The sequence below is a fragment of the Pogoniulus pusillus genome, chromosome 35, assembly GCF_015220805.1.
Source record: "Pogoniulus pusillus isolate bPogPus1 chromosome 35, bPogPus1.pri, whole genome shotgun sequence".
In the NCBI taxonomy this organism is placed as follows: Eukaryota; Metazoa; Chordata; class Aves; order Piciformes; family Lybiidae; genus Pogoniulus; species Pogoniulus pusillus.
Window position 1 is genome coordinate 11261591 of NC_087298.1, and position 14293 is coordinate 11275883.

Consider the following 14293-nt stretch of genomic DNA (forward strand, 5'->3'; position numbering starts at 1 on the left):
TGCAGCCCTCCCCCCTTGAAACAGCAAAACCTCTCCTTGCCAAGGGGAAAAAAACACTTGTGTGCTGCTTTCACAGTATCACCAAGGCTGGAAGAGACCTCACAGATCATCAAGTCCAACCCTTTACCACAGAGCTCAAGGCCAGACCATGGCACCAAGTGCCACATCCAATCCTGCCTTGAACAGCTCCAGGGACGGCGACTCCACCACCTCCCCGGGCAGCCCATTCCAGGCTAATTGGACTATCTTAGTGAGAAAAACGAGATGGCAGGCTGTGAGAAGGAAACAAATAGTGATGGCTACTGCACTCATAGGCTTGCTGAGATGTATAAGAAGAAGAACACAAATATAGGGAAGAGAGAGTGAGAGTTCCTATCTGTCAGAGTTGGTGTCTGAGCTTCTCTCCCTGGGCTTTTGCTGTGCAACCCAACTAAGCTTGCTTCCAACCACCCATGCCAACCCTACAAACTCACCTTGCACAGAAGGTATACCCTGGGATAAGGTAGAGGGGTGGAAAGAAGGTGGTTGTGTGCTAGTTTGAGCCTAGCTGGGATGTTTTGGTGAGAAGAATTAGATGCTAGGCTGCCAAAAGGAAACCATGGTGATGGCTCCTGCACTCATAGGCTTGCTGAGATGGATAAGGACAAGAACACACAGATAACAGAGTTGTTGGCTCTCTGTCTTCGGGGCTGCACTTCTCTCTCTCTCTAACCTAACTTGCTGCCTGACTAACCTTTCTGCTTCTAACACCCTTGTCAACCTTCCAAACTCACACTGAACATAAGGCAAAGCAGAGGAGTGGAAAGAAGGTGGGAGGGTGGTTGGGAGCCCCTCCTGGGGACTCTGATTTCCAGAGGGATGCTGCTGTGTTTCTGTGTTATTTTGAACTTGCCTAGAGCTGTATGTATTTGTGCTATATTGCAGCTATCTGCTTGTGCATTGTGCTAAGCTGTGAGTATAAAGCTTCAGTCCTTAACTTCCACCCAGGTGAGTCTATTCTGGGTGATTTCGAGTGGGGGAGTGGGAATCTCCCAAACCAACACATCCCTATTTTGATGTTAGTTAGCATGGGGCTAAGTAAATTTGCTCTGTTGCTAATTAAGTCTGGAAGTTAAAATGACTTGGAAAACACAAGAGAGATCCTTTGGTGTCCTCTGTGTGCCTGCAGAACCTGGAGAAGTTTAGCTGCTTCCATACCAACCAAAAGCTGTAGACTCACCAGGATACAGCTGCTTTGTCGGGGCACTGAGCTGAGCATCTTTTGTCACTCTGTAAGCAACATCTGCCTCTTTTGAAGACCTTCTGCTTGTGCAAAAGCCCGTGGTTTTTGTTATACCATCAGGTAAGTTGTGAAAGTCTAACACCTTCAAGAGGTCTGCAGGTTCAGCTGTGGAAAGAAAAGGAGAAAGACAAGAATTAGAATCATAGCAATCACAGAATACAACGATAGAACCAGGCAGGGTTGGAAGGGAACACAAGGAGCAGGCAGTGCCAACCCCCCTGCCATGCCCAGGGACACCCTACCCTAGAGCAGGCTGCACACAGCCTCAGCCAGCCTGGCCTCAAACACCTCCAGCCATGAGGCCTCAAACACCTCCCTGGGCAACCCATTCCAGCCTCTCACCACTCTCCTGCTCAACAACTTCCTCCTCCCCTCCAGACTCACTTTCCTCACCTCCACCTTTGCTCCATTCCCCCCACTCCTGCCACTCCCTCACAGCCTCAAAAGTCCCTCCCCAGCTTTTTTGGAGCCCCCTTCAGATGCTGGCAGGCCACAAGAAGGTCACCTAGGAGCCTCCTCTGCTCCAGCCTGCACAGCCCCAACTCTTTCAGTCTGTGCTCACAGCAGAGCTGCTGCAGCCCTCTGAGCATCCTCCTGGCCCTGCTCTGGACACTCTCCAGCATCTCCACAGCCCTCTTGTCCCAGGGGCTCCAGAGCTGGATGCAGGACTCCAGTTTGTATCCCAGCAGAGCACAGCAGAGGGGGAGAATCCCCTCCCTGGCCCTGCTGGCCACACTGCTGCTGCTGCAGCCCAGGCTCTGCTTGGCTCTCTGGGCTGCAAGTGCACACTGCTGGCTCCTGTGGAGCTTCTCCTCCAGCAGCACCCCCAAGTACCTCTCCTCAGGGCTGCTCTCCAGCCTAGCACTGCCCAGCCTGGACCTGTGCTTGGCATTGCCTCCACCCAGCTGCAGGACCTTGCACTTGGTCTCACTGAACCTCCTGAGCTTGGCTTGTGCCCACCTCTGCAGCCTGCCCAGGTCCCTCTGGTTGGATCCTGCCCTCCAGCCTGGCTGCTGCACCACACAGCTTGCTGAGGCTGCACTCAGTGCCTCTATCCATGGCACCCACAGAGATGTTGACCAAGACTGGTCCCAGGACTGATTCCTGAGGGACTCCACTTGTCACTGCCTGCAATGGCCATGGACCCATTGGCAGCCACTCTCTGGGTGCAGCCATCAAGCCTGTTCTTTATCCATCCAGTGGTCCACCCATCAAACCCCTGTGTCACCAGCTTGGAGACCAGGCTGTGGTGTGGGACAGCATCAAAGGCCTTGCTCAGCTCCAGGTAAATGCCATCAGTTGCTTGCCCTTCATCTATGAATGAATTAGCAGGCAAACAGGACTGGAGCTTGCACAGATCCCAGGCGCTGCGAGGCTGCACCACGCACATCAATCATCCCAGTCTGCAAGAGCAGATGAAATACCTGCTCAGCCCTTCTGCAAACACACTGCCAGGACTGCTGGTCAAAGCCACTAACTCAAGGCAGGGAGGAAACAGCCCAGCAGCTGTCTGCACTAGGGCAGAAGGGAGAAAACTCTCCCTTATTAGCTCCAGGGGTTGTATTTTCTGGATGTCTTCATCCCATCTCCATCATTCAATCACATCCTGGAGATTAAGCTTCAGACAAGGAATTCATGGGCTGGGAGGAAGGCTCTAAATCAGGATGTTGCCATCATGCTGCTCCATTTCCAGCCCTCCTTTTTTTCTTAAGTTGGTTGATTCAAAAGGGTTGTTTTGAAGCAAATACCTGAGCAGGCTTCTCTGAAGGATTTGATGCACACACCTCACACAGGTAAAGTCACACGAGCTGGGATAACAGACAAACCACAGCCACACAGCCCAGAAAGCAAATCCTGTCCTGGGCTGCATCCTGGGCAGCAGGGCGAGAGAGGGGAACCTGCTCCTTGGCTCTGCTCAGACCTCACCTCCGAGTCTGCTGTCCCCATCACAAGGAGGACACAGAGATGCTGGAGTGAGGCCAGAGGAGGCCATAAAGATGCTCCAAGGGCTGGAGCAGCTCTGCTGAGGACAGGCTGAGGGACCTGGGGCTGTGCAGCCTAGAGAGGAGAATATTCCAGGGGGACCTCAGAGCTGCTTGCTAGTGCCTGAAGGGATCCTGCAGGGAGGCTGCAGAGGGACTTTTCATGAAGGTGTCTGGAGACAGGATGAGGGGGAATGGTTTGAAGCTGAGGCAGAGCAGGGTTAGACTGGAGCTGAGGAGGAATTCTTCAGTCTGAGGGTGGTGAGACTCTGGAATAGTCTGCCCAGGGGAGACTGTGGATGCCTTCTCCCCTGGGGATGCTGAAAGCCAGGCTGGAGTTGAGAGATATTCCCTGCCCATGGTGGGAGGGTTGGAGAAAATGATCTCTGAGGCCCCTTCCAACTTGAGCCATTCTGTGATTCTCAGAGGTCCTTTGTGCTGCCTGCAGGCTTGCCCTGCCCCTCGAAGGGTTTGTACACAACCTCTAATCCTGCTTGGGGTGAAGCAAGGGGACACAGGGCAGGGATGCAGCGCACAGCCAAATGCCTCCTCTGTACACCAACCCAAACGAGTCCCATCAAACAATTCCTTCTCTGGCCAGACATCCCCTCCCATGGCTCTGGGCTTTCTGCACAGCCACCAGTGTGTGCAAGCCTGCAGCTGGAGGGTCAAAATACACTTCACAGGACAGGAGAAACCTTCACAGGCACTGTGAGCAGTGACATGGAGCAAAAGGCTGCTTTCCTCACCCACCCTCCTCAACCACATCCCACTAGGCTCATACCCTGAGGCTCTCACTGCTGCAGACATGAAACCAGTTAATAAAGAGAGCTTATCTGACACCCAGTGCCCCCCACATGCCAGCAACGTCCAGGCTGGTTCACCTCCAGATGTTCAGGTCTCTAGAACATCAGTTAAGTAATGCAAGTGCTACACCTCATTAACTTGCTAATTTGGGTCTTGCTGCTGCCAGAAGAGATGAGGTCTCCAGAAATGCAATGAGCAGAGCTGACTTTAAATGCCTTCAAGAAATCATTTTGACTCTGGACTTGGTACTTGGAGCAAAGTGCTGTCAGAAATCTGAAGCATCCAACCCAGCAAACCCCCAAAGCAGGGCTTGCAGCAAAGATCTGCCTGACAGCTTCATTTAACCTTGCCTGGACGATGCATCCCAGCTGTGTTCTTCTGTCACTTCATCCATTATTTCCTCTGAGAGGGATATTATTCAGCTCCTCAAGGACAGCCACACATTAGACACTGATATTTGCAGTGATACTCAAGATGAACCCCTGGGCTGGCTGCTCTAGCTTCCATCAGTATCACAGTATCACCAAGGTTGGAAGAGACCTCACAGATCATCAAGTCCAACCCTTTACCACAGTGCCCAAGGCTAGACCATGGCACCAAGTGCCACATCCAACCTTGCCTTGAACTGCCCCAGGGACGACGACTCCACCACCTCCCCGGGCAGCCCATTCCAGTGCCCAATGACTCTCTCAGTGAAGAACTTTCTCCTCACCTCGAGCTGAAATTTCCCCTGGCGCAGCCTGAGGCTGTGTCCTCTTGTTCTGGAGCTGGCCACCTGAGAGAAGAGAGCAACCTCCTCCTGGCCACAACCACCCTTCAGGAGCCCAGATGCGTGGCCAAGGATGCAAAGCTCCCAGCTCAGGAAGGTGCAGGGCATTAGTGCTGCTGTTACACAATCACACACTGCCATGGGTTGGAAAGGACCTTAAAGCTCCTCCAGTTCCAACTCCTTCCCCATGGGCCACCTTCCATCAGCCCAGGCTGCTCAAGGCCTCATCCAACCTGGCCTTGAACAAGCAGAGGACATCCACAGCCTCCCTGGGCAGCCTGTTCCAGGGTCTTACCACCTCCACTGGCAAGAATTTCTGCTTAATGTCCAGTCTAAACCTGCCTTCTCCAGCTGGAAGCCATTACCCCTGCCCAGTATAAGTCCTTGTCAAAAGTCTCTCTCCCCCCTGCAGCTATCCTAGAGGAACAGGAAGGACACAACCCCCCAGAGAACAGGAAAGCACAGGGAACACCACTTTGTTCCCTTCTCTGGACACGTCTCAGACACTGAGGTGCTGGAAGTGCCCAGAGAAGGGTGACAAAGCTGGGGAGGTGTCACGGAAGGTAGTGGGGAAAACACGTGGAGGCTCACTTGTGGATTTCATTGCTCAGACACAGAGATCCCCTCCTGAGCTACATTCCCCACCTGAGTTCTTCTGGATTGAAGTTGTAGGATAACAGTTCAGAAAACAGCAGCTAAAGGAGAGTCTGTGCTGTCTTTTAGAGTTCTCTTGAGTCTTTAAAGTTACTCAGTCTTTAGGTAAAGAGCTCTTTCTCCAATCTACTCACTGGTCGTAGTTCAGTTCAGCACAGTTCGAGGTTGTTTGGGCGGTGTCCCTTTGGTCGACAGGGTCGGGCCCGAGCGGGTCTCAGGCCTCTGCGGGCCCCTCGCCGGGCAGGGCCGATCAGGAGCGAGAGGGCACCGCGGCAGGAGCGAGGCAGGCAGCAGGCAGGCAGCCAGGCAGGCAGCAGGCAGGCAGCAGGCAGGCAGCAGGCAGGCAGCAGGCAGGCAGCAGGCAGGCAGCAGGCAGACAGGCAGGCAGGCAGACAGCAGGCAGGCGACAGGCAGACAGGCAGGCAGGCAGACAGGCAGGCAGGCAGACAGGCAGACAGGCAGGCAGGCAGGCAGGAGGCAGGCAGCAGGCAGGCAGACAGGCAGGCAGCAGGCAGGCAGCAGGCAGGCAGTAGCCAAGCAGCAGGCAGGCAGCAGGCAGGCAGCAGGCAGGCAGGCAGACAGGCAGGCAGGCAGACAGGCAGACAGGCAGACAGGCAGACAGGCAGACAGGCAGACAGGCAGACAGGCAGGCAGGCAGGCGAGCAGGCAGGCAGGCGAGCAGGCAGACAGGCGAGCAGGCAGACAGGCGAGCAGGCAGACAGGCGAGCAGGCAGACAGGCGAGCAGGCAGACAGGCGAGCAGGCAGACAGGCAGGCGAGTGAGCAGGTAGGAGCAGGCAGCAGCAAGCTCAAGCCAGCAAGCCCCGATGCAGGCAGGCACAGCATTTATACTGTTCCAAAGAGGTGTGAGCCTCCAGCCCAAGCTATTCTACCTTATTCTCACAGACTGGCACAAAGTTACAATTAACCTACACAATTGGACAGTCCTTACCAAAACAACCTGCAGGACCACCCCAAGCTCGGCCCAGCAGCAGGTGCTCAGTGTGCATGAGAACCGAGGCTGAAAGTTGGAAACCAAGGCTGATGTTTGCCTTTTATCTCCTCCAGGGAGGAAACTTCTCATGGGACTAGAGGATTGTTTTGGTTTTAGGATGCTCTTGGCACTAATGTGAGACACTGTAGCTTCTACAGCACGGAGGCCTGCTAAGGGCTTCTGCTACCCTCCATGACAGGAGGGGCCTGGAGCACAGCCCTGTGAGGAGAGGCTGAGGGAGCTGGGGGGGTGCAGCCTGCAGCAGAGGAGGCTCAGGGCAGAGCTCATTGCTGTCTGCAGGGAGGCTGTAGCCAGGTGGGGTTGGGCTCTGCTGCCAGGCAGCCAGCAACAGAAGAAGGGGACACAGCCTGAAGCTGTGGCAGGGCAGGTCTAGGCTGGATGTTGTTAGGAAGTTGTTGTGAGAGAGAGTGATTGGCATTGGAATGGGCTGCCCAGGGAGGTGGTGGAGTCTTTGTGGCTGGAGGTGTTGAAGCCAAGCCTGGCTGGGGCACTTAGTGCCATGGTGTGGTTGGTTGGGCAGGGCTGGGTGCTAGGTTGTGCTGGCTGAGCTTGGAGCTCTCTTCCAACCTGCTTGATGCTACAAAAAGCCCTGAAGTTTGGCCTCATGTTGGGATCAATTACTGGGAAGACCAGAGGGAAAGGATTGGCAAAGGATGTGCCACATGCAACTGGCTGCATCCATGAGGAAGGACTACACCATGGACATGCAGGACTGCACTCAAACACCCCAGCAATGGAAAGGGAACAGCAAGAACAGCTCTTTTACAACAGAAGAAAAAAGAACTTTGGTTACCAGGATCATCAGGCTAATATTTGCATGGAAAAATCATGTACATTGTTAGGCAGCTTTGAAGAGTTTCCACAACCCTGTGATGTTCGGGCTCTCAGGGAGAGATTACAAACACATGGCAAGGCCAAGCCAAGCACTGCAGCCAACAAAACAGTCGAGAGAGCCTGGCCTGGGCAGTGTACAGATGTAATGTTTCCTTGCTAGACAATATATGGATCACACAGGCTTGTCTAAGCTGACCTTGCTGCTTGGACCTTCCCACTGCTCTTAACCTTGCTGTATTGCAAACAAGCAGGCTGGAAGAGAGCTCCAAGCTCAGCCAGCACAACCTAGCACCCAGCCCTGCCCAACCAACCAGACCATGGCACTCAGTGCCCCAGCCAGCCTTGGCTTCAACACCTCCAGACACAGCCACTCCACCACCTCCCTGGGCAGCCCATTCCAATGCCAATCACTCTCTCTGACAACAACTTCCTCCTCACCTCCAGCCTAGACCTGCCCTGGCACAGCTTCAGGCTGTGTCTCCTTCTTCTGTTGCTGGCTGCCTGGCAGCAGAGCCCAACCCTACCTGGCTACAGCCTCCCCTTCTCCAGGCACTAACATGAGCACCTCCACACACACACACAGAGCCCAGGTTCAGTTTCAGCAGCTAAAATGATGATAAAACTCCACCTCTGCTTCCAGTTACTTCCCAGTGCTCCAGGAGATTCAAATCAGCCAGCTCCTAAGCTGGCTCCAACAGTTATTTAGGGAGGAGAGGGGGGAAAAAGGCAAAAGGCAAGGGGGAGGGGATGTGAATTCCAGACTCCTGACATCAGCTTGGTCCCCACTCTGGGGATTTGAGCCTTGCAGTACTGAACACAGAATCATAGAATGCTAGGGGTTGGAAGGGACTCCCTGATATCCTGGGCTGCAGCAGCATCAGTGTGGCCAGCAGGGCCAGGGAGGCGATTCTCCCCCTCTACTCCACCCTGCTGAGACCTCACCTGGAGTACTGCAGGCAGCTCTAGAGCCCCTGGGACAAGAGGGATGTGGAGATGCTGGAGAGTGTCCAGAGCAGGGCCAGGAGGATGCTCAGAGGCTGCAGCAGCTCTGCTGTGAGCACAGACTGAAAGAGTTGGGGCTGTGCAGGCTGGAGCAGAGGAGGCTCCCAGGTGACCTTCTTGTGGCCTGCCAGCATCTGAAGAGGGCTACAAAAAAGCTGGGGAGGGACTTTTGAGGCTGTGAGGGAGTGCCAGGAGTGGGGGGAATGGAGCAAAGGTGGAGGTGGGGAGAGTGAGGCTGGAGGGGAGGAGGAAGTTGTTGAGCAGGAGAGTGGTGAGAGGCTGGAATGGGTTGCCCAGGGAGGTGGTTGAGGCCCCATGGCTGGAGGTGTTTGAGGCCAGGCTGGCTGAGGCTGTGTGCAGCCTGCTCTAGGGTAGGGTGTCCCTGGGCATGGCAGGGGGGTTGGAACTGGCTGCTCCTTGTGCTCCCTTCCAATCCTGACTGATGCTACGATCCCTGCAAAGCAGGACCACTTAGGAGAGGTCACACAGGACCATACTCAGGCAGGTGTTGAAGATCACTATAAGCCATCCCATGACAGGGCTGAGGTGCCTGCAAGAGCAGAAATGCCTGCAGAAGGCATCCACCACCCAAAAGCTTGGCTGCTGCTATGACAAAAGCTGTGTCAACATCATCCCAGAGCCAGTCATGGTCATCTGCTCTAGTTGAAGGTGACCCTGCTGACTGCAGGGGGATTGGAGTAAATGACCTTTAAAGAGTCCCTTCCAACCCAACCCAGTCTGGGATTCCATGATCTTGTAGGAACAGAGTGTATGGTGCTGGGTGAGCTCAGTGCTGTCCCTTGTCCTGCTTCCACAGCTCAAACTGAGCATTGCACTGGCAGAGAACAAAGATTTCACCACCTCTGTAGTGACAGAATGATGATGACATTTGCAAGCCATATGGCAACTGCTTGCCTGAAACTCCTGCCCTGGTCACAGACACTCAAGGGGAGTTGAATCTCCTCCAGAAGTGGCTGGGAGCAGGTTTAGGGCTCCAGCCTCTGCTTGGAGCCCTCTGAGCAACCTCCACCCATCATCAGCACTCTGCTGCAGCACTTGGTGAAGGATGATTCAAGCCTCTGCCTGCTTGCCTGGGCTGCTGTGAGCCTCCAAAGACAACCTGCAATCCATCTTCATTTTGAAGGAAGATGCTCTGTACCTCCATAACTATGATGGATGAAGTCAAAGTGAGACATTAAAGCAGAAGAACAGCACAAACAAACTGGCAAAGCACACAGGTGACCAGCAGGAGATGAAACCACCTCTGCTCAGACGTGCACAAGTGTCTCACCTCTGCTTGCTCCTGGAAATCAAGCAGGGAGTGAGGAGCCAGCTGAAGCCCTACAGACCACTCATGGTGCACTTAATCACTTGGAGTAGGACTCAAGCAGCATGAAAACCTCCAGCTTCATGCAGAAAAGAGGAGCTCCACACAGCAGCAGCTCCTACTCCTGCCCAGCCAATCACTTCATTTCCCCTGCAATTCTTCAACCACATCCAAACTCAGCAATCTCCTCTTAGAAGCTGTGGCAGCATCGTGCACAGGAGGACAGAGCCCAAACTGACCCAAATCAGCCCCAACAGGGTGTGTTCCTTATAAGCTTGACCTGTCCTTGGCCTTCATCCCAGCACTGAATTAGCTTTGGGAAAGCTTAGCTTTTTGGCTGAGCTTTATGAATGTCATCACTATGCAGCATCAAACACAGCACCCTTCTTTCACTGGAGAAGCTCAGGGCTCCCCAAACAGCATCCCCTGTGCCAGAGGAGGGTGGCAGCACATCCAGCACACAAAAAAGGCAAACTCCAAAGCAGACAAAACTCAGTCAAAAGGAGCCCAAAAGTTGTCCCCCAAAGCCTGCACCCAGCAGCATGCAAAGCCCTTGCAATGTGCTCAGGACAGGAGCATCACTTCCATGTTCACAGTGGAAATGAATGAGCTAAGGATGAACCAACAGTGGCAAAAGGAGGAATTAAAGCCCTAATTCCTCCCCCTCTGCACAAGGCCTTAACCACAAAACCAAACTTTGTGTTAAGCTGATTACTGACCATTTAATTACCTGTTAAAACCTGCAACAAAGGCAGCTGGTATTAAGAGTTTAACTCTCCCCCTGCTCAGCAGTGGCCAGCAGCCACTTTAGCCTTTCTTGCACATCTCTATTAAAGCAAACCAAGCAACACAAGCAAAGCCTGGATGAGGCACTTAGTGCCATGGTCTGGTTGACTGGATAGGGCTGGGGGATAGGTTGGACTGGATGAGCTTGGAGGTCTCTTCCAACCTGCTTGATTCTATGAACACTTAACTGCAATTTGTGCCCCTGCACTTGGCACCGGTGAGGTCACACCTGGAACACTGGGGTTAGTTTTGGAGCCTTCACTCCAAGAAGGACCTGCTCCAGCCCCCTCTGTGTCCTGCAAAAGACAGTAAAGCTGGGGAAGGGTCTGGAGAACAGAGCTGGTGAGGAGCAGCTGAGAGAATTGGGGTTGTTCAGCCTGGAGAAAAGAAGGCTGAGGAGAGGCTTCACTGCTCTCTACAGCTCCTTGAAAGGAGTTTGGAGCCAGGTGATAAGAGGAGGCCACAAAGATGGTCCAAGGGCTGGAGGACCTCTGCTATGAGGACAGGCTGAGGAGCTGGGGTTGTTCAGCTTGGAAAAGGGAAAGCTCCAGGGGGACCTCAGAGCTGCCTTCCAGTAGCTGAAGGGATCCTGCAGGAGGGCTGCAGAGAGACTTTTTATGAGTGTGTCTAGAGACAGGATAAGGAGCAATGGTTTGAGGCTGAGGCAGAGCAGGGTTAGAGTGGAGATGAGGAAGAAGTTCTTCAGTCTGAGGGTGGTGAGACTCTGGAATAGGCTGCTCAGGGAAGTTGTGGCTGCCTCCTTTCTGGAGGTGCTCAAACCTGGGCTGAATGAGGCCTTGAGCAGCTGAGTCTAGATGAGAGGTGTCCCTGCCCATGGGAGGGGACGTTGGAGGAGCTGATCTCTGAGGTCTCTTCCAACCTGAGCCATTTGATGATTATGTGGCAACATCAAGCATATCTTCAGCATCCTCACCAAACACACCTCTAGAACTAGGAGTCAACAGAACTCCCTTTCTTCAACTTCTGGTCTCATAACACCCTCCAAAGAGGGGAAAAAAAAACCCTCCTCAGCATCCCAAGACACAGATTCCTTGAGCTAAGCTGACCTGCCACTGTGTTAGCACAACTGAGACATCTGGATGGCTGGAGAGGCACAGGTCACCATCCTCTTCCAGTGGAGAACCATTCTGCTATATTTGGTTTCCAAAGGTCATCCAAGGACCTTCAGGACTTCATGACACAGCACTCAGTCACACTGTGGCTTATGTGCAATTATTGCCAAAGACTTGGAGGTCATGAGGTGGGGAATGAATAAGCACTTTATGTTCCCAGCTCATTCCAGGTGCCCTCTGCAGTCTCCTTGTGCCACATCACCAGTGAAGCAGGTTTGCTGGAAAGCAAAAACCTCCCCAAAGGAACAAGCAAAAGAAACTTCTCATCTTGTCCCACAGCAAGCAGTGACAGCCATTTTTTTTCATGGTCAAATATCCTTATTGATGACCTGGACCAGGGGATTGAGACCAACATCAGTAAATCTGCAGGTGGCACCAAGCTAGGAGCAGCTGTGGAGCTGGTGGAGGGTAGCAGAGCCCTGCAGAGGGACCTGGCCAGGCTGCATGGGTGGGCAGAGGCCAAGGGGATGAGACTGAACAAGGCCAAGGGCAGGGTTCTACACTTTGGCCACAACAACCCCAAGCAGCACTACAGGCTGGGGACAGAGGGGCTGAGAGCAGCCAGGCAGAGAGGGACCTGGGGGTGCTGGGAGAGAGGAGCTGCAGAGGAGGCAGCAGTGCCCAGGTGGGCAGCAGAGCCAATGGCATCCTGGGCTGTCTCAGGAGCAGTGTGGGCAGCAGGACAAGGGAGGTTCTTCTGCCCCTGTACTCAGCACTGCTCAGGCCACAGCTTGAGTGCTGTGTCCAGTTCTGGGCTCCTGAATTGCAGAGAGATGTTGAGGTGCTGGAAGGTGTTTGGAGGAGGGCAGCAAGGCTGGGGAGGGGCCTGGAGCACAGCCCTGTGAGGAGAGGCCGAGGGAGCTGGGGGTGTGCAGCCTGCAGCAGAGGAGGCTCAGGGCAGAGCCAATTTATTATTAGTGCTAAACAAAGATTCAATCAGGTCCTTGAAGGACCAAACTCTGACCAGCAAGGCAGGGCAGAGCATGCAGGGAGATGGAGGACCCAACTCCGACCAGCAGAGCAGAGTGTGCAGGGAAAAGGATGCTCCATTCATTGTCTTTGGGGGTTTCTTACTCCCCAGATGTTGAACTGGGCTAAACTACATTAAATACCAAGGAGCAAACACTCCTATGCTGAGATCCAGAAGAGAAAGGCAAACACAGATGAGAACTGGAAGCTGCTCCACTATTTTTATGGAGCCTGGAGGCTCCAGGTCATGTCTGTGGGGTTGCAGCAACTTCTACTCTTGATCTAAACACTTTTCACCACTGCTGACCTCCTAGGATGCAGCTCTTGGCTAATTGACTTCAAAAAATGAAGCTGGCCAAGGTCAGGATAAAATGCAGATCTAAAAAGAATATAAAGCTCTGGTTGCCATTGCTCAAGCATCCTCTGGGTGGACTTTACACAGCCCCTTAAATTCCTCAGCATCCCAGCAGCCCAATAAAACAAAATGATCTATTTGGACAAAGAGAAAAAGGCAGTTTAAGGCAGAGAAGCAAGGAATTGGAACTGCAGGGTTGAAGATATTAAAGTTTTGGTGCCTAGGAAGGGGCACAATACTGGGGGGGGGGGGGGGGTGGGGGGGGTGGGGGAAAGGCCAGCTGCAAAATGAGGGGGGCAATAGCCCAGGAAAAGACCAGAAGCAGGACAAAAAGGGGGGATAAGACACCAGGAAAAGGCCAGCCACAAAAAGAGGGGGATAATATCCCAGGGAAAGGCCAGCTGCAGGAAAAAAAGGGGGATAATATCCCAAAGGAAGGGTCAGCTGCAAAAAGGGGGGGACAATACTCCAGGGACAGAGGCCAGCTGCAAAACCAGGGAGGCAAGACCCCAGGGTCAGCTGCAAAAAGAGGGGGGCAAGACCCCAGGGCCAGAGCCAGCTGCAAAATGAGAGTGGACAACACTTCAATAAAAGGCCAGGCTCAGGAGATAACACCTCAGGAAAAATCCAGCTGCAGAAAAAGGGGGGGGGCAACATCCCAGGAAAAGGGCAGCTGCAGGAAAAAATGGGGGATAACACCCCAATAAAAGGCCATCCACAAGAGAAGAGGGACAACACCCCAGGAAAAGGGCAGCTGCAGGATAAAAAGGGGGATAACACCCCAATAAAAGGCCATCTACAAGAGGAGAGGGACAACACCCCAGGGAGAGAGCAGCTGCAGGATAAAAAGGGGGATAACACCCCAATAAAAGGCCATCTGCAAGAGGAGAGGGACAACACCCCAGGAAAAGAGCAGCTGCAGGATAAAAAGGGGATAACACCCCAATAAAAGGCCATCTACAAGAGGAGAGGGACAACACCCCAGGAAAAGAGCAGCTGCAGGATAAAAAGGGGGATAACACCCCAATAAAAGGTCATCTACAAGAGGAGAGGGACAACACCCCAGGAAATGGGCAGCTGCAGGAAAAAATGGGGGATAACTCCCCAATAAAAGGCCATCTGCAAGAGGAGAGGGACAACACCCCCGGAAAAGAGCAGCTGCAGGATAAAAAGGGGATAACACCCCAATAAAAGGCCATCTACAAGAGGAGAGGGACAACACCCCAGGAAAAGGGCAGCTGCAAAGGGGGGGGTCAGAGGCTCATCTGGTGCACATCAGCTCCTTGCAGAGGCTGCAGCAGAGCTGTGCCAGTTCCCCCTGCTGCAGGCAGCTGAATATTTCAGCAGTGACTCATGGCATCCCCTTATGGGGTTTTCTT

General features: G+C 53.5%; 1 protein-coding gene across 2 annotated transcripts in view; it reads right to left on the reverse strand.

Moving 5' to 3' along the window:
- Positions 1–14293, reverse strand: part of COL5A1 (collagen type V alpha 1 chain) — a 213993-nt gene that overhangs the window by 160900 nt on the left and 38800 nt on the right. For both annotated transcript variants that reach the window (XM_064171508.1, XM_064171507.1), the window contains exon 2: positions 1220–1387. In XM_064171508.1, the coding sequence (XP_064027578.1) occupies positions 1220–1387 (168 nt within the window). The remainder of the gene's footprint in view (positions 1–1219; positions 1388–14293) is intronic.